Genomic DNA, 20,167 nt, shown 5'->3' on the forward strand with positions numbered 1-20,167 from the left:
GTATGTCGTCCAAAATCGGTCAGAAAAGTCATAGTATAGCATGTCGTACAAAATCGGTCCAAAATGTCATAGTATAGTATGTCGTCCAAAATCGGTCCAAAATGTCATAGTATGTCGTCCAAAATCGGTCCAAAAAAAAAATCCAAAATGTCATAGTATAGTATGTCGTCCAAAATCGGTCCAAAAAGTCATAGTATAGTATGTCGTCCAAAATCGGTCAAAAATGTCATAGTATAGTATGTCGTCCAAAATTGGTCAAAAATGTCATAGTATAGTATGTCGTCCAAAATCGGTTCAAAATGTCATAGTATAGTATGACATTTTATGTCATAGTATAGTATGTCGTCCAAAATCGGTCAAAAAAGTCATAGTATAGTATGTCGTCCAAAATTGGTCAAAAAAGTCATAGTATAGTATGTAGTCCATAATCAGTCAAAAAAGTCATAGTATAGTATGTCGTCCAAAATCGGTCAAAAAAGTCATAGTATAGTATGTCGTCCAAAATCGGTCAAAAAAGTCATACTATACTATGTCGTCCAAAATCGCTCAAAAATGTCATAGTATAGTATGTCGGCCAAAATCGGTCACAAAAGTCATAGTATAGTATGTCGTCCAAAATCGGTCAAAAAAGTCATACTATACTATGTCGTCCAAAATCGCTCAAAAATGTCATAGTATAGTATGTCGGCCAAAATCGGTCAAAAATGTCATAGTATAGTATGTCGTCCAAAATCGGTCAAAAATGTCATAGTATAGTATGTCGTCCAAAATTGGTCAAAAATGTCATAGTATAGTATGTCGTCCAAAATCGGTTCAAAATGTCATAGTATAGTATGACATTTTATGTCATAGTATAGTATGTCGTCCAAAATCGGTCAAAAAAGTCATAGTATAGTATGTCGTCCAAAATTGGTCAAAAAAGTCATAGTATAGTATGTAGTCCATAATCAGTCAAAAAAGTCATAGTATAGTATGTCGTCCAAAATCGGTCAAAAAAGTCATAGTATAGTATGTCGTCCAAAATCGGTCAAAAAAGTCATACTATACTATGTCGTCCAAAATCGCTCAAAAATGTCATAGTATAGTATGTCGGCCAAAATCGGTCACAAAAGTCATAGTATAGTATGTCGTCCAAAATCGGTCAATAAAGTCATAGTACAGTATGTCGTCCAAAATCGGTTCAAAATGTCATAGTGTAGTATGTCGTCCAAAATCGATCACAAAAGTCATAGTATAGTATGTCGTCCAGAATTGGTCAAAAAAGTCATAGTATAGTATGTCGTCCAAAATCGGTAAAAAAAGTCATAGTATAGTATGTCGTCCAAAATTACACCCCTATGTCTCAGGATTGCAGAGGGAACTTGTTCCAACCAGGGCTTGAACCCCAGACTTCTTTGTCAAAGGCAAGAGCACTTACCACTACACCAACCTTGTTGGCGTTAACGTCATCTAATCATTATGATATAGTATGTTGTCCAAAATCAGTCAAAAATGTCATAGTATAGTATGTCGTCCAAAATCGGTCAAAAAAGTCATAGTATAGTATGTCGTCCAAAATTGGTCAAAAATGTCATAGTATATAGTATGTCGTCCAAAATTGGTCAAAAATGTCATAGTATAGTATGTCGTCCAAAATCGGTCAAAAATGTCATAGTATAGTATGTCGTCCAAAATCGGTCAAAAATGTCATGGTATAGTATGTCGTCCAAAATCGGTCAAAAAAGTCATAGTATAGTATGTCGTCAAAAATCGGTCAAGAAAGTCATAGTATTGTATATCATTCAAAATCGGTCAAAAATGTCATAGTATAGTATGTCGTCCAAAATCGGTCAGAAAAGTCATAGTTTAGCATGTCGTACAAAATCGGTCCAAAATGTCATAGTATAGTATGGCATCCAAAATCGGTCAAAAAAGTCATACTATACTATGTCGTCCAAAATCGGTCAAAAATGTCATAGTATAGTATGTCGTCCATAATCAGTCAAAAAGTCATAGTATAGTTTGTCGTCCAAAATCGGTCAAAAAAGTCATAGTATAGTATGTCGTCCAAAATTGGTCAAAAAAGTCATAGTATAGTATGTAGTCCAAAATCCGTCAAAAATGTCATAGTATAGTATGTCGTCCAAAATTGGTCAAAAAAGTCATAGTATAGTATGTAGTCCAAAATCCGTCAAAAATGTCATAGTATAGTATGTCGTCCAAAATCGGTTCAAAATGTCATAGTATAGTATGTCGTCCAATATCGGTCAAAAAAGTCATAGTATAGTATGTCGTCCAAAATTGGTCAAAAAAGTCATAGTATAGTATGTCGTCAAAAATCGGTCAAGAAAGTCATAGTATAGTATATCATTCAAAATCGGTCCAAAATGTCATAGTATAGTATGTCGTCCAAAATCGGTCAAAAAAGTCATAGTATAGTATGTCGTCCAAAATTGGTCAAAAAAGTCATAGTATAGTATGTAGTCCAAAATCCGTCAAAAATGTCATAGTATAGTATGTCGTCCAAAATCGGTTCAAAATGTCATAGTATAGTATGTCGTCCAATATCGGTCAAAAAAGTCATAGTATAGTATGTCGTCCAAAATTGGTCAAAAAAGTCATAGTATAGTATGTCGTCAAAAATCGGTCAAGAAAGTCATAGTATAGTATATCATTCAAAATCGGTCAAAAATGTCATAGTATAGTATGTCGTCCAAAATCGGTCAGAAAAGTCATAGTTTAGCATGTCGTACAAAATCGGTCCAAAATGTCATAGTATAGTATGTCGTCCAAAATCGGTCCAAAAAGTCATAGTATAGCATGTCGTCCAAAATCGGTCAAAAATGTCATAGTATAGTATGTCGTCCAAAATCGGTCAAAAAAGTCATAGTATAGTACGTCGTCCAAAATTGGTCAAAAAAGTCATAGTATAGTATGTAGTCCATAATCAGTCAAAAAAGTCATAGTATAGTATGTCGTCCAAAATCAGTCAAAAATGTCATAGTATAGTATCTCGTCCAAAATCAGTCAGAAAAGTCATAGTATAATGTTGTCCAAAATCAGTCAGAAAAGTCATAGTATAATGTTGTCCAAAATCGGTCCAAAAAGTCGTAGTATAGCATGTCGTCCAAAATCGGTCAAAAAAGTCATAGTATAGTATGTCATCCAAAATCGGTCAAAAAAGTCTTACTATAGTATGTCGTGCAAAATCGGTGAAAAAGTCATAGTATAGTATGTCGTCCAAAATCGGTCAAAAAAGTCATAGTATAGTATGTCGTCCAAAATCGGTCAAAAAAGTCATAGTATAGTATGTCGTCCAAAATCGGTCAAAAAAGTCATAGTATAGTATGTCGTCCAAAATCAGTCAAAAATGTCATAGTATAGTATGTCGTCCAAAAGCGGTTCAAAATGTCATAGTATAGTATCTCGTCCAAAATCAGTCAGAAAAGTCATAGTATAATGTTGTCCAAAATCGGTCCAAAAAGTCATAGTATAGCATGTCGTCCAAAATCGGTCAAAAAAGTCATAGTATAGTATGTCATCCAAAATCGGTCAAAAAAGTCTTACTATAGTATGTCGTGCAAAATCGGTCAAAAAAGTCATAGTATAGTATGTCGTCCAAAATCGGTCCAAAAAGTCATAGTATAGTATGTCGTCCAAAATCGGTCAAAAAAGTCATAGTATAGTATGTCGTCCAAAATCGGTCAAAAAAGTCATAGTATAGTATGTCGTCCAAAATCGGTCAAAAAAGTCATAGTATAGTACGTCGTCCAAAATTGGTCAAAAAAGTCATAGTATAGTATGTAGTCCATAATCAGTCAAAAAAGTCATAGTATAGTATGTCGTCCAAAATCAGTCAAAAATGTCATAGTATAGTATCTCGTCCAAAATCAGTCAGAAAAGTCATAGTATAATGTTGTCCAAAATCAGTCAGAAAAGTCATAGTATAATGTTGTCCAAAATCGGTCCAAAAAGTCATAGTATAGCATGTCGTCCAAAATCGGTCAAAAAAGTCATAGTATAGTATGTCATCCAAAATCGGTCAAAAAAGTCTTACTATAGTATGTCGTGCAAAATCGGTCAAAAAAGTCATAGTATAGTATGTCGTCCAAAATCGGTCAAAAAAGTCATAGTATAGTATGTCGTCCAAAATCGGTCAAAAAAGTCATAGTATAGTATGTCGTCCAAAATCGGTCAAAAAAGTCATAGTATAGTATGTCGTCCAAAATCAGTCAAAAATGTCATAGTATAGTATGTCGTCCAAAAGCGGTTCAAAATGTCATAGTATAGTATCTCGTCCAAAATCAGTCAGAAAAGTCATAGTATAATGTTGTCCAAAATCGGTCCAAAAAGTCATAGTATAGCATGTCGCCCAAAATCAGTCAAAAATGTCATAGTATAGTTTGTCGTCCAAAATCGGTCAAAAAAGTCATAGTATAGTATGTCGTCCAAAATCGGTCAAAAAAGTCATACTATACTATGTCGTCCAAAATCGCTCAAAAATGTCATAGTATAGTATGTCGGCCAAAATCGGTCACAAAAGTCATAGTATAGTATGTCGTCCAAAATCGGTCAATAAAGTCATAGTACAGTATGTCGTCCAAAATCGGTTCAAAATGTCATAGTGTAGTATGTCGTCCAAAATCGATCACAAAAGTCATAGTATAGTATGTCGTCCAGAATTGGTCAAAAAAGTCATAGTATAGTATGTCGTCCAAAATCGGTAAAAAAAGTCATAGTATAGTATGTCGTCCAAAATTACACCCCTATGTCTCAGGATTGCAGAGGGAACTTGTTCCAACCAGGGCTTGAACCCCAGACTTCTTTGTCAAAGGCAAGAGCACTTACCACTACACCAACCTTGTTGGCGTTAACGTCATCTAATCATTATGATATAGTATGTTGTCCAAAATCAGTCAAAAATGTCATAGTATAGTATGTCGTCCAAAATTGGTCAAAAAAGTCATAGTATAGTATGTAGTCCATAATCAGTCAAAAAAGTCATAGTATAGTATGTCGCCCAAAATCAGTGGAAAATGTCATAGTATAGTATGTCGTCCAAAATCGGTCAAAAAAGTCATAGTATAGTATGTCGTCCAAAATCGGTCAAAAATGTCATAGTATAGTATGTCGTCCAAAATCGGTCAAAAATGTCATGGTATAGTATGTCGTCCAAAATTGGTCAAAAAAGTCATAGTATAGTATGTCGTTCAAAATCCGTCAAAAATGTCATAGTATAGTATGTCGTCCAAAATCGGTCAGAAAAGTCATAGTATAGCATGTCGTACAAAATCGGTCCAAAATCTCATAGTATAGTATGTCGTCCAAAATCGGTCCAAAATGTCATAGTATGTCGTCCAAAATCGGTCCAAAAAAAAAATCCAAAATGTCATAGTATAGTATGTCGTCCAAAATCGGTCCAAAAAGTCATAGTATAGTATGTCGTCCAAAATCGGTCAAAAATGTCATAGTATAGTATGTCGTCCAAAATTGGTCAAAAATGTCATAGTATAGTATGTCGTCCAAAATCGGTCAAAAAAGTCATAGTATAGTATGTCGTCCAAAATCAGTCAAAAATGTCATACTATAGTATGTCGTCCAAAATCGGTCAAAAATGTCATAGTATAGTATGTCGTCCAAAATCGGTCAAAAAAGTCATAGTATAGTATGTCGTCCAAAATTGGTCAAAAAAGTCATAGTATAGTATGTAGTCCATAATCAGTCAAAAAAGTCATAGTATAGTATGTCGCCAAAAATCAGTCAAAAATGTCATAGTATAGTATGTCGTCCAAAATCGGTCCAAAATGTCATAGTATGTCGTCCAAAATCGGTCCAAAAAAAAAATCCAAAATGTCATAGTATAGTATGTCGTCCAAAATCGGTCCAAAAAGTCATAGTATAGTATGTCGTCCAAAATCGGTCAAAAATGTCATAGTATAGTATGTCGTCCAAAATTGGTCAAAAATGTCATAGTATAGTATGTCGTCCAAAATCGGTCAAAAAAGTCATAGTATAGTATGTCGTCCAAAATCAGTCAAAAATGTCATACTATAGTATGTCGTCCAAAATCGGTCAAAAATGTCATAGTATAGTATGTCGTCCAAAATCGGTCAAAAATGTCATAGTATAGTATGTCGTCCAAAATCGGTCAAAAAAGTCATAGTATAGTATGTCGTCCAAAATTGGTCAAAAAAGTCATAGTATAGTATGTAGTCCATAATCAGTCAAAAAAGTCATAGTATAGTATGTCGTCCAAAATCAGTCAAAAATGTCATAGTATAGTATGTCGTCCAAAATCAGTCAAAAAAGTCATAGTATAGTATGTCGTCCAAAATCGGTCAAAAATGTCATAGTAAAGTATGTGGTCCAAATTCGGTCAAAAATGTCATACTATAGTATGTCGTCCATAATCGGTCAAAAATGTCATAGTATAGTATGTCGTCCAAAATCGGTCAAAAATGTCATAGTATAGTATGTCGTCCAAAATCGGTCAGAAAAGTCATAGTATAGCATGTCGTACAAAATCGGTCCAAAATGTCATAGTATAGTATGTCGTCCAAAATCGGTCCAAAATGTCATAGTATGTCGTCCAAAATCGGTCCAAAAAAAAAATCCAAAATGTCATAGTATAGTATGTCGTCCAAAATCGGTCCAAAAAGTCATAGTATAGTATGTCGTCCAAAATCGGTCAAAAATGTCATAGTATAGTATGTCGTCCAAAATTGGTCAAAAATGTCATAGTATAGTATGTCGTCCAAAATCGGTTCAAAATGTCATAGTATAGTATGACATTTTATGTCATAGTATAGTATGTCGTCCAAAATCGGTCAAAAAAGTCATAGTATAGTATGTCGTCCAAAATTGGTCAAAAAAGTCATAGTATAGTATGTAGTCCATAATCAGTCAAAAAAGTCATAGTATAGTATGTCGCCCAAAATCAGTCAAAAATGTCATAGTATAGTATGTCGTCCAAAATCGGTCAAAAAAGTCATAGTATAGTATGTCGTCCAAAATCGGTCAAAAAAGTCATACTATACTATGTCGTCCAAAATCGCTCAAAAATGTCATAGTATAGTATGTCGGCCAAAATCGGTCACAAAAGTCATAGTATAGTATGTCGTCCAAAATCGGTCAATAAAGTCATAGTACAGTATGTCGTCCAAAATCGGTTCAAAATGTCATAGTGTAGTATGTCGTCCAAAATCGATCACAAAAGTCATAGTATAGTATGTCGTCCAGAATTGGTCAAAAAAGTCATAGTATAGTATGTCGTCCAAAATCGGTAAAAAAAGTCATAGTATAGTATGTCGTCCAAAATTACACCCCTATGTCTCAGGATTGCAGAGGGAACTTGTTCCAACCAGGGCTTGAACCCCAGACTTCTTTGTCAAAGGCAAGAGCACTTACCACTACACCAACCTTGTTGGCGTTAACGTCATCTAATCATTATGATATAGTATGTTGTCCAAAATCAGTCAAAAATGTCATAGTATAGTATGTCGTCCAAAATCGGTCAAAAAAGTCATAGTATAGTATGTCGTCCAAAATTGGTCAAAAATGTCATAGTATAGTATGTCGTCCAAAATTGGTCAAAAATGTCATAGTATAGTATGTCGTCCAAAATCGGTCAAAAATGTCATAGTATAGTATGTCGTCCAAAATCGGTCAAAAATGTCATGGTATAGTATGTCGTCCAAAATCGGTCAAAAAAGTCATAGTATAGTATGTCGTCAAAAATCGGTCAAGAAAGTCATAGTATTGTATATCATTCAAAATCGGTCAAAAATGTCATAGTATAGTATGTCGTCCAAAATCGGTCAGAAAAGTCATAGTTTAGCATGTCGTACAAAATCGGTCCAAAATGTCATAGTATAGTATGGCATCCAAAATCGGTCAAAAAAGTCATACTATACTATGTCGTCCAAAATCGGTCAAAAATGTCATAGTATAGTATGTCGTCCATAATCAGTCAAAAAGTCATAGTATAGTTTGTCGTCCAAAATCGGTCAAAAAAGTCATAGTATAGTATGTAGTCCAAAATCCGTCAAAAATGTCATAGTATAGTATGTCGTCCAAAATCGGTTCAAAATGTCATAGTATAGTATGTCGTCCAATATCGGTCAAAAAAGTCATAGTATAGTATGTCGTCCAAAATTGGTCAAAAAAGTCATAGTATAGTATGTCGTCAAAAATCGGTCAAGAAAGTCATAGTATAGTATATCATTCAAAATCGGTCCAAAATGTCATAGTATAGTATGTCGTCCAAAATCGGTCAAAAAAGTCATAGTATAGTATGTCGTCCAAAATTGGTCAAAAAAGTCATAGTATAGTATGTAGTCCAAAATCCGTCAAAAATGTCATAGTATAGTATGTCGTCCAAAATCGGTTCAAAATGTCATAGTATAGTATGTCGTCCAATATCGGTCAAAAAAGTCATAGTATAGTATGTCGTCCAAAATTGGTCAAAAAAGTCATAGTATAGTATGTCGTCAAAAATCGGTCAAGAAAGTCATAGTATAGTATATCATTCAAAATCGGTCAAAAATGTCATAGTATAGTATGTCGTCCAAAATCGGTCAGAAAAGTCATAGTTTAGCATGTCGTACAAAATCGGTCCAAAATGTCATAGTATAGTATGTCGTCCAAAATCGGTCCAAAAAGTCATAGTATAGCATGTCGTCCAAAATCGGTCAAAAATGTCATAGTATAGTATGTCGTCCAAAATCGGTCAAAAAAGTCATAGTATAGTACGTCGTCCAAAATTGGTCAAAAAAGTCATAGTATAGTATGTAGTCCATAATCAGTCAAAAAAGTCATAGTATAGTATGTCGTCCAAAATCAGTCAAAAATGTCATAGTATAGTATCTCGTCCAAAATCAGTCAGAAAAGTCATAGTATAATGTTGTCCAAAATCAGTCAGAAAAGTCATAGTATAATGTTGTCCAAAATCGGTCCAAAAAGTCATAGTATAGCATGTCGTCCAAAATCGGTCAAAAAAGTCATAGTATAGTATGTCATCCAAAATCGGTCAAAAAAGTCTTACTATAGTATGTCGTGCAAAATCGGTCAAAAAAGGCATAGTATAGTATGTCGTCCAAAATCGGTCAAAAAAGTCATAGTATAGTATGTCGTCCAAAATCGGTCAAAAAAGTCATAGTATAGTATGTCGTCCAAAATCGGTCAAAAAAGTCATAGTATAGTATGTCGTCCAAAATCAGTCAAAAATGTCATAGTATAGTATGTCGTCCAAAAGCGGTTCAAAATGTCATAGTATAGTATCTCGTCCAAAATCAGTCAGAAAAGTCATAGTATAATGTTGTCCAAAATCGGTCCAAAAAGTCATAGTATAGCATGTCGTCCAAAATCGGTCAAAAAAGTCATAGTATAGTATGTCATCCAAAATCGGTCAAAAAAGTCTTACTATAGTATGTCGTGCAAAATCGGTCAAAAAAGTCATAGTATAGTATGTCGTCCAAAATCGGTCCAAAAAGTCATAGTATAGTATGTCGTCCAAAATCGGTCAAAAAAGTCATAGTATAGTATGTCGTCCAAAATCGGTCAAAAAAGTCATAGTATAGTATGTCGTCCAAAATCAGTCAAAAATGTCATAGTATAGTATGTCGTCCAAAATCGGTCAAAAAAGTCATAGTATAGTATGTCGTCCAAAATTGGTCAAAAAAGTCATAGTATAGTATGTAGTCCAAAATCCGTCAAAAATGTCATAGTATAGTATCTCGTCCAAAATCAGTCAGAAAAGTCATAGTATAATGTTGTCCAAAATCAGTCAGAAAAGTCATAGTATAATGTTGTCCAAAATCGGTCCAAAAAGTCATAGTATAGCATGTCGTCCAAAATCGGTCAAAAAAGTCATAGTATAGTATGTCATCCAAAATCGGTCAAAAAAGTCTTATTATAGTATGTCGTGCAAAATCGGTCAACAAAGTCATAGTATAGTATGTCGTCCAAAATCGGTCAAAAAAGTCATAGTATAGTATGTCGTCCAAAATCGGTCAAAAAAGTCATAGTATAGTATGTCGTCCAAAATCGGTCAAAAAAGTCATAGTATAGTATGTCGTCCAAAATCAGTCAAAAATGTCATAGTATAGTATGTCGTCCAAAAGCGGTTCAAAATGTCATAGTATAGTATCTCGTCCAAAATCAGTCAGAAAAGTCATAGTATAATGTTGTCCAAAATCGGTCCAAAAAGTCATAGTATAGCATGTCGTCCAAAATCGGTCAAAAAAGTCATAGTATAGTATGTCATCCAAAATCGGTCAAAAAAGTCTTACTATAGTATGTCGTGCAAAATCGGTCAAAAAAGTCATAGTATAGTATGTCGTCCAAAATCGGTCCAAAAAGTCATAGTATAGTATGTCGTCCAAAATCGGTCAAAAAAGTCATAGTATAGTATGTCGTCCAAAATCGGTCAAAAAAGTCATAGTATAGTATGTCGTCCAAAATCAGTCAAAAATGTCATAGTATAGTATGTCGTCCAAAATCGGTCAAAAAAGTCATAGTATAGTATGTCGTCCAAAATTGGTCAAAAAAGTCATAGTATAGTATGTAGTCCAAAATCCGTCAAAAATGTCATAGTATAGTATGTCGTCCAAAATCCGTCAAAAATGTCATAGTATAGTATGTCTTCCAATATCGGTCAAAAAAGTCATAGTATAGTATGTCGTCCAAAATTGGTCAAAAAAGTCATAGTATAGTATGTCGTCCAAAATCCGTCAAAAATGTCATAGTATAGTATGTCGTCCAAAATCCGTCAAAAATGTCATAGTATAGTATGTCGTCCAATATCGGTCCAAAATGTCATAGTATATAGTATGTCGTCCAATATCGTTCAAAAAAGTCATAGTATAGTATGTCGTCCAAAATTGGTCAAAAAAGTCATAGTATAGTATGTCGTTCAAAATCCGTCAAAAATGTCATAGTATAGTATGTCGTCCAAAATCGGTCAAAAATGTCATAGTATAGTATGTCGTCCAAAATCGGTCAGAAAAGTCATAGTATAGCATGTCGTACAAAATCGGTCCAAAATGTCATAGTATAGTATGTCGTCCAAAATCGGTCCAAAATGTCATAGTATGTCGTCCAAAATCGGTCCAAAAAAAAAATCCAAAATGTCATAGTATAGTATGTCGTCCAAAATCGGTCCAAAAAGTCATAGTATAGTATGTCGTCCAAAATCGGTCAAAAATGTCATAGTATAGTATGTCGTCCAAAATTGGTCAAAAATGTCATAGTATAGTATGTCGTCCAAAATCGGTTCAAAATGTCATAGTATAGTATGACATTTTATGTCATAGTATAGTATGTCGTCCAAAATCGGTCAAAAAAGTCATAGTATAGTATGTTGTCCAAAATTGGTCAAAAAAGTCATAGTATTGTATGTAGTCCATAATCAGTCAAAAAAGTCATAGTATAGTATGTCGCCCAAAATCAGTCAAAAATGTCATAGTATAGTATGTCGTCCAAAATCGGTCAAAAAAGTCATAGTATAGTATGTCGTCCAAAATCGGTCAAAAAAGTCATACTATACTATGTCGTCCAAAATCGCTCAAAAATGTCATAGTATAGTATGTCGGCCAAAATCGGTCACAAAAGTCATAGTATAGTATGTCGTCCAAAATCGGTCAATAAAGTCATAGTACAGTATGTCGTCCAAAATCGGTCAAAAATGTGTTACTATACTATGTCGTCCAAAATCGGTAAAAAATGTCATAGTATAGTATGTCGTCCAAAATCGGTTCAAAATGTCATAGTGTAGTATGTCGTCCAAAATCGATCACAAAAGTCATAGTATAGTATGTCGTCCAGAATTGGTCAAAAAAGTCATAGTATAGTATGTCGTCCAAAATCGGTAAAAAAAGTCATAGTATAGTATGTCGTCCAAAATTACACCCCTATGTCTCAGGATTGCAGAGGGAACTTGTTCCAACCAGGGCTTGAACCCCAGACTTCTTTGTCAAAGGCAAGAGCACTTACCACTACACCAACCTTGTTGGCGTTAACGTCATCTAATCATTATGATATAGTATGTTGTCCAAAATCAGTCAAAAATGTCATAGTATAGTATGTCGTCCAAAATCGGTCAAAAAAGTCATAGTATAGTATGTCGTCCAAAATTGGTCAAAAATGTCATAGTATAATATGTCGTCCAAAATTGGTCAAAAATGTCATAGTATAGTATGTCGTCCATAATCAGTCAAAAAAGTCATAGTATAGTATGTCGTCCAAAATCAGTCAAAAATGTCATAGTATAGTATGTCGTCCAAAATTGGTCAAAAAAGTCATAGTATAGCATGTCGTACAAAATCGGTCCAAAATGTCATAGTATAGTATGTCGTCCAAAATCGGTCCAAAAAGTCATAGTATAGCATGTCGTCCAAAATCGGTCAAAAATGTCATAGTATAGTATGTCGTCCAAAATCGGTCAAAAAAGTCATAGTATAGTATGTCGTCCAAAATTGGTCAAAAAAGTCATAGTACAGTATGTCGCCCAAAATCGGTCAAAAAAGTCATAGTATAGTATGTCGTCCAAAATTGGTCAAAAAAGTCATAGTATAGTATGTAGTCCAAAATCCGTCAAAAATGTCATAGTATAGTATGTCGTCCAAAATCGGTTCAAAATGTCATAGTATAGTATGTCGTCCAATATCGGTCAAAAAAGTCATAGTATAGTATGTAGTCCATAATCAGTCAAAAAAGTCATAGTATAGTATGTCGCCCAAAATCAGTAAAAAATGTCATAGTATAGTATGTCGTCCAATATCGGTCAAAAAAGTCATAGTATAGTATGTCGTCCAAATTTGTCAAAAAAGTCATAGTATAGTATGTCGTCCAAAATCGGTTCAAAAAGTCATAGTATAGTATGTCGTCCAATATCGGTCAAAAAAGTCATAGTATAGTATGTCGTCCAAAATTGGTGAAAAAAGTCATAGTATAGTATGTCGTCAAAAATCGGTCAAGAAAGTCATAGTATAGTATGTCGTCCAAAATCGGTCCAAGAAGTCATAGTATAGTATGTCGTCCAAAATCGGTCAAAAAAGTCATAGTATAGTATGTCATCCAAAATTGGTCAAAAAAGTCATAGTATAGTATGTAGTCCATAATCAGTCAAAAAAGTCATAGTATAGTATGTCGTCCAAAATCAGTCAAAAATGTCATAGTATAGTATGTCGTCCAATATCGGTCAAAAAAGTCATAGTATAGTATGTCGTCCAAAATTTGTCAAAAAAGTCATTGTATAGTATGTCGTCCAAAATCGGTCAAAAATGTCATAGTATAGTATGTCGTCCAAAATCGGTCAGAAAAGTCATAGTTTAGCATGTCGTACAAAATCGGTCCAAAATGTCATAGTATAGTATGTCATCCAAAATCGGTCAAAAAAGTCATAGTATAGCATGTAGTCCAAAATCGGTCAAAAATGTCATAGTATAGTATGTCGTCCAAAATCGGTCAAAAATGTCATAGTATAGTATGTCGTCCAAAATTGGTCAAAAATGTCATAGTATAGTATGTCGTCCAAAATTTGTCAAAAAAGTCATAGTATAGCATGTCGTCCAAAATCAGTCAAAAATGTCATAGTATAGTATGTCGTCCAAAATCGGTTCAAAATGTCATAGTATAGTATGTCGTCCAAAATCAGTCAGAAAAGTCATAGTATAATGTCGTCCAAAATCGGTCCAAAAAGTCCTAGTATAACATGTCGTCCAAAATCGGTCAAAAATGTCATAGTATAGTATGTCGTCCAAAATCGGTCAAAAAAGTCATAGTATAGTATGTCGTCCAAAATTGGTCAAAAAAGTCATAGTATAGTATGTAGTCCATAATCAGTCAAAAAAGTCATAGTATAGTATGTCGTCCAAAATCAGTCAAAAATGTCATAGTATAGTATGTCGTCCAAAATCGGTCAAAAATGTCATAGTATAGTATGTCTTCCAAAATCGGTCAAAAATGTCATACTATAGTATGTCGTCCAAAATCGGTCAAAAATGTCATAGTATAGTATGTCGTCCAAAATCGGTCAAAAAAGTCATAGTATAGTATGTCGTCCAAAATCGGTCAAAAAAGTCATAGTATAGTATGTCGTCCAAAATTGGTCAAAAAAGTCATACTATACTATGTCGTCCAAAATCGGTCAAAAATGTCATAGTATAGTATGTCGTCCATAATCAGTCAAAAAGTCATAGTATAGTATGTCGTCCAAAATTGGTCAAAAAAGTCATAGTATAGTATGTCATCCAAAATCGGTCAAAAAAGTCATACTATACTATGTCGTCCAAAATCGGTCAAAAATGTCATAGTATAGTATGTCGTCCATAATCAGTCAAAAAGTCATAGTATAGTATGTCGTCCAAAATTGGTCAAAAAAGTCATAGTATAGTATGTAGTCCAAAATCCGTCAAAAATGTCATAGTATAGTATGTCGTCCAAAATCGGTCAAAAAAGTCATAGTATAGTATGTCGTCCAAAATCGGTCAAAAAAGTCATAGTATAGTATGTCATCCAAAATCGGTCAAAAAAGTCATACTATACTATGTCGTCCAAAATCGGTCAAAAATGTCATAGTATAGTATGTCGTCCATAATCAGTCAAAAAGTCATAGTATAGTATGTCGTCCAAAATTGGTCAAAAAAGTCATAGTATAGTATGTAGTCCAAAATCCGTCAAAAATGTCATAGTATAGTATGTCGTCCAAAATCGGTTCAAAATGTCATAGTATAGTATGTCATCCAAAATCGGTCAAAAAAGTCATACTATACTATGTCGTCCAAAATCGGTTCAAAATGTCATAGTATAGTATGTCATCCAAAATCGGTCAAAAAAGTCATACTATACTATGTCGTCCAAAATCGGTCAAAAATGTCATAGTATAGTATGTCGTCCATAATCAGTCAAAAAAGTCATACTATAGTATGTCGTCCAAAATCGGTCAAAAATGTCATAGTATAGTATGTCGTCCAAAATCGGTCAAAAAAGTCATAGTATAGTATGTCGTCCAAAATTGGTCAAAAAAGTCATAGTATAGTATGTAGTCCAAAATCCGTCAAAAATGTCATAGTATAGTATGTCGCCCAAAATCGGTTCAAAATGTCATAGTATAGTATGTCGTCCAATATCGGTCAAAAAAGTCATAGTATAGTATGTCGTCCAAAATTGGTCAAAAAAGTCATAGTATAGTATGTCGTCAAAAATCGGTCAAGAAAGTCATAGTATAGTATATCATTCAAAATCGGTCAAAAATGTCATAGTATAGTATGTCGTCCAAAATCGGTCAGAAAAGTCATACTATACTATGTCGTCCAAAATCGGTCCAAAATGTCATAGTATAGTATGGCATCCAAAATCGGTCAAAAAAGTCATACTATACTATGTCGTCCAAAATCGGTCAAAAATGTCATAGTATAGTATGTCGTCCATAATCAGTCAAAAAGTCATAGTATAGTTTGTCGTCCAAAATCGGTCAAAAAAGTCATAGTATAGTATGTCGTCCAAAATCGGTCAAAAAAGTCATAGTATAGTATGTAGTCCAAAATCCGTCAAAAATGTCATAGTATAGTATGTCGTCCAAAATTGGTCAAAAAAGTCATAGTATAGTATGTAGTCCAAAATCCGTCAAAAATGTCATAGTATAGTATGTCGTCCAAAATCGGTTCAAAATGTCATAGTATAGTATGTCGTCCAATATCGGTCAAAAAAGTCATAGTATAGTATGTCCTCCAAAATTGGTCAAAAAAGTCATAGTATAGTATGTCGTCCAAAATTGGTCAAAAAAGTCATAGTATAGTATGTAGTCCAAAATCCGTCAAAAATGTCATAGTATAGTATGTCGTCCAAAATCGGTCCAAAAAGTCATAGTATAGTATGTCGTCCAAAATCGGTCAAAAAAGTCATAGTATAGTATGTCGTCCAAAATCAGTCAAAAATGTCATAGTATAGTATGTCGTCCAAAAGCGGTTCAAAATGTCATAGTATAGTATCTCGTCCAAAATCAGTCAGAAAAGTCATAGTATAATGTTGTCCAAAATCGGTCCAAAAAGTCATAGTATAGCATGTCGTCCAAAATCGGTCAAAAAAGTCATAGTATAGTATGTCATCCAAAATCGGTCAAAAAAGTCTTACTATAGTATGTCGTGCAAAATCGGTCAAAAAAGTCATAGTATAGTATGTCGTCCAAAATCGGTCCAAAAAGTCATAGTATAGTATGTCGTCCAAAATCGGTCAAAAAAGTCATAGTATAGTATGTCGTCCAAAATCGGTCAAAAAAGTCATAGTATAGTATGTCGTCCAAAATCAGTCAAAAATGTCATAGTGTAGTATGTTGTCCAAAATCGGTCAAAAAAGTCATAGTATAGTATGTCGTCCAAAATTGGTCAAATAAGTCATAGTATAGTATGTCGTCCAAAATCGGTCCAAAAAGTCATAGTATAGTATGTAGTCCAAAATCACCCATAAAAGTCATAGTATAGTATGTCATCCAAAATCGGTCCAAAAAGTCATAGTATAGTATGTCTTCCAAAATCGGTCCAAAAAGTCATAGTATAGTATGTCTTCCAAAATCACCCTAAAAAGTCATAGTATAGTATGTCATCCAAAATCACCCAAAAAAGTCATAGTATAGTATGTCGTCCAAAATCGGTCAAAAAAGTCATAGTATAGTATGTCGTCCAAAATCACCCGTCATAGTTAGCTTACTAATTTTAATCAAACAGTGCATTAAAAAAGTTGTGAAGTGATCATTGGCCCCTGAACATCTTCACATTATCAAATCTGGCTCTCAAAAAAAGTTTGGACACCCCCAGTCTAAAAGCTTCATGTTTTAAATGTTCAATCCACCCAAAATCGGCAGCAAGAAGCAGGCACTCGAAATTTCACCGCGGAACTTTCTATTATTGTATTGTGCATTTTAAATTTTCAGTGTGTATTTTTTATTTTGTGCAGTTAATTGTAAATAAGGCTATAGAACGTCAGATATCATATACAGTACCAGCCTTATCCACTGCCACATTACAGAATAAAGCAGGCCTTTTTTTTCACGGTCTTCAGGAGCAGAGCAGTTGGTCACAGTAAATAATGTGAACCTGTATTTACAGGTTGTGTCTGTGGCAGCTCGCAAGTTAGAGGATTCACAGGAGTTTGCCAAAAAGCACAGCGTCTCCCGAGCATATGGCAGCTACGAAGAGCTGGCCAGAGACCCAGACGTCGGTCAGTTTTGGTGTCAAATTGGATTTCCATGCATTTCTTTTAATACTTTCCTGAATCTCCATTAATTTACAGATTTAATTCAGATTCTGTCTGCTCTATTTTTTCTATGTGTGGGCAGATGTTGTGTATGTTGGAGTGATCCATCCCTACCATCTGAGGACTTGTCTGCTCTTCACAAACGCAAAGAAGAACGTGCTCTGTGAGAAGCCGCTGGCTATGAACGCCAAAGAGGTGCGGGAGATCCTGGCCTCTGCCAAGAAGAACGATGTCTTCTTCATGGAGGTATGGGCATGTCAAAACTAATTACGATTCATTATACTTTTATGAAAAAATGTGCCAAAAACTATTAAAATGGCTTGAAAACACACTACAATCACATTAGATTTAGGTAAAAGTTAGTTCTTACATTGCAGATAGGATAAAACAAGATTCTTACACAAATACAGTGTAGTGGCAAGCTAGAAAACATTTTCGAATGATTTTCCCCATTCATAACGATTGTGATGGTGAAAATTCATCTGCATATTCATTGTGTGAGGTCACAACAAGACAAATGGCAAGTGCTTGAATTTTGTGCAAGAATGAAGTTGATATTTAGATAAATGCCTCCTGCCGCTGATGTGCCTTTGATAGTTACGACACCACCTACTGTTTCATGCGCCCCGGACTTGCTTGATGTATGTTAACTAGACCCACGCAGAACAAACGTGGAGTCCTAATTCCTCGCGGTGATGTGGACACTGTACACTGTCTCTCTCTGCTGAGAGAGGGACAGCACAAAGAGAGAGCACATGATGTGATGCCTGGGAAATGCAAAGTCCAAGATCTTAAGGACAATCACTTGGCCAGATGCAGAGCGTGCTGCAAATCAATAAAAGTGGGCGCCAATGGGGGAAGCGGCTCTTAAAAGTTGCCCTCCCATCTTAAGCTGTGAGCACAGTCTGTCCTTGAATTTTAGGGAATTGGTCCTGGAAAATCCTTAAAAAGTAATTTTGAATTTGAATATAACAAAACAAAAAAAACTGAAATAACCCTTGAATTAAAATGGTAACTATATGAACTGCCTCCTGTCCTGTCCTTTTTCTCCAGGCTGTCTGGACCCGTTTTTTCCCAGTCTCTGTGGAGATCAGAAGGCTCCTGGCCCAGCAGCAGTTGGGGGAGGTGCAGATGGTCAGATCAGAGTTCGGTGTCCCTTTGATGCATGTACCGAGATCGTATCAGAAGGAACTGGGTGGTGGAGCAATGCTAGATCTTGGCATCTACTGCCTGCAGTTCATATGCATGGTGTATGATGGAGAGAAGCCAGAGAGCATACAAGCCACAGGAGTGTGCCAGGAGACAGGTAAGTTTCTCTTTTGTGCCAGTGTGCTCTGCCACTGTTTCCAAATGGAATTTCTAAACGAGGGAGTGTACAGTATCTGCACAATAAAACTTATCTTTGAACTTGTGACTGTCACTTCTTTTCTGTGTCAATGGGCACAATAAAACTCTGTAAATGGTATCAGTCAGCCAGGTCACGGTGTTTCTACGTGCTATATAAAAAGAGCTGAACTTTCTTGACGTTTCTTTTTCCATCTTCTTCAAGAGACTCCTATGATAATGTAGTGTATTTATATTTGATATTATGTTTGTTTAGAATGTCCCGGAAACACTGCGACAAACCTCTTTTTATTCATCAAAAATGAATCATATTGTTTTGACATGTTGTTCCAGGAGTCGATGAGACTGTGGTCGTCACTCTGAAGTTCTCGAAGAGCAGATTCGCTGTGTTCACTTGCTCCTCAAGGATACAGCTGCCCAATGATGCCATTATTATAGGTACAAAGGGCACAATCAGGGTAGGTCATCATCGGGGCCAGGCCAGGCCACATCATCAAACAAGAAGCATAGTCTGAAATGCAAACACTATACTATAATAGGACATCTACTGTACTGTATATGCTTTAATGACATATTTACTGTTGCCGCTTATAGGTCCCTGGCCACATGTGGTGTCCCACATCGTTAGTGGTGAATGGTGAGGAGACTCAGTACCCAGTGCCAGAGCCGCATTTGCCTCTGAACTTCATCAACAGTACGGGGATGCGCTATGAAGCGGAGGAGGTTCGACAGTGTTTGCTCAAAGGTACGGTGATGTTTGACATATTTCACTCTGCATCCGTATCAATACAATTCAGCAGTCATTCCCAACCTTTTTATTTACGCAGACACCCACTGTTTTAAAAAGAAAAATTTGTAGTGTATAATCACCACTTCTACAGTGCAATAATAACTCTGGGGCATATGTGCAGTATTTTAAGTAATGCTTAATGCCTCTAGATAATTATAATTATTTTTTTTTAAACTTTTTCCATTTTCCAGTGTTATTTTTCAGGTTAATTTCATTGTATTACTGACATTTTTATGCCGTACAGTGACATGGATTTGTGTTCAGGGCTGATACTTGTAATACATACTTCCAACACATGGTGGCATAAGAAACACCAAACTCTCCATAGCTATTTACTGCTTTAACACAGGCTTCATTATACACTGTATGTTTTCTCTATGTAGGGCTGAAGCAGAGTGCAGTTATGTCTCATGCCGACTCGCTTTTGCTGGCTGAGGTGGAAGATGAGATCCGGAGGCAGGTGGGGGTCGTGTATGACCAGGACCAGGACCAGTAACTGTTTGACATACACCCAGACTATATTTACCTCAAGTGTATAATGTAGAATAGTTTACATTCACAGGAATTTTACATTCATACATCGCCAATTCACGTTGTTTGTGAGGACGAATGGTCAGTGGTCTTAAAAACTGGAATATTAAGCTCTTTAAAGTTAATTAAATAGAACCGGAACCTCAATGCACTGTTGAGCTTTGATGATTTGAAATAAAATTTCACTTGCATTATTATTTGGCTTCGTCTTAGTCTCTACATACTCCAGTTGAACCCATTGCTTCATGTACAATGTACTGCAGTACCACAAAT

The 20,167-nt window shown here is 35.2% G+C and overlaps 1 protein-coding gene across 1 annotated transcript in view; it reads left to right on the forward strand.

Moving 5' to 3' along the window:
- Positions 1-20,091, forward strand: part of dhdh.2 (dihydrodiol dehydrogenase, tandem duplicate 2) — a 36,848-nt gene extending 16,757 nt beyond the window's left edge. The window contains exons 2-7 of the mRNA XM_058629352.1: positions 17,082-17,193; positions 17,312-17,475; positions 18,283-18,535; positions 18,907-19,031; positions 19,168-19,318; positions 19,747-20,091. Coding sequence (XP_058485335.1) covers positions 17,082-17,193; positions 17,312-17,475; positions 18,283-18,535; positions 18,907-19,031; positions 19,168-19,318; positions 19,747-19,859 — 918 coding nt within the window. The 3' untranslated portion in view covers positions 19,860-20,091. The remainder of the gene's footprint in view (positions 1-17,081; positions 17,194-17,311; positions 17,476-18,282; positions 18,536-18,906; positions 19,032-19,167; positions 19,319-19,746) is intronic.
- Positions 20,092-20,167: the final 76 nt, after the last annotated feature.

This window comes from Solea solea, chromosome 5 (genome assembly GCF_958295425.1).
Source record: "Solea solea chromosome 5, fSolSol10.1, whole genome shotgun sequence".
NCBI classification, from domain to species: domain Eukaryota; kingdom Metazoa; phylum Chordata; class Actinopteri; order Pleuronectiformes; family Soleidae; genus Solea; species Solea solea.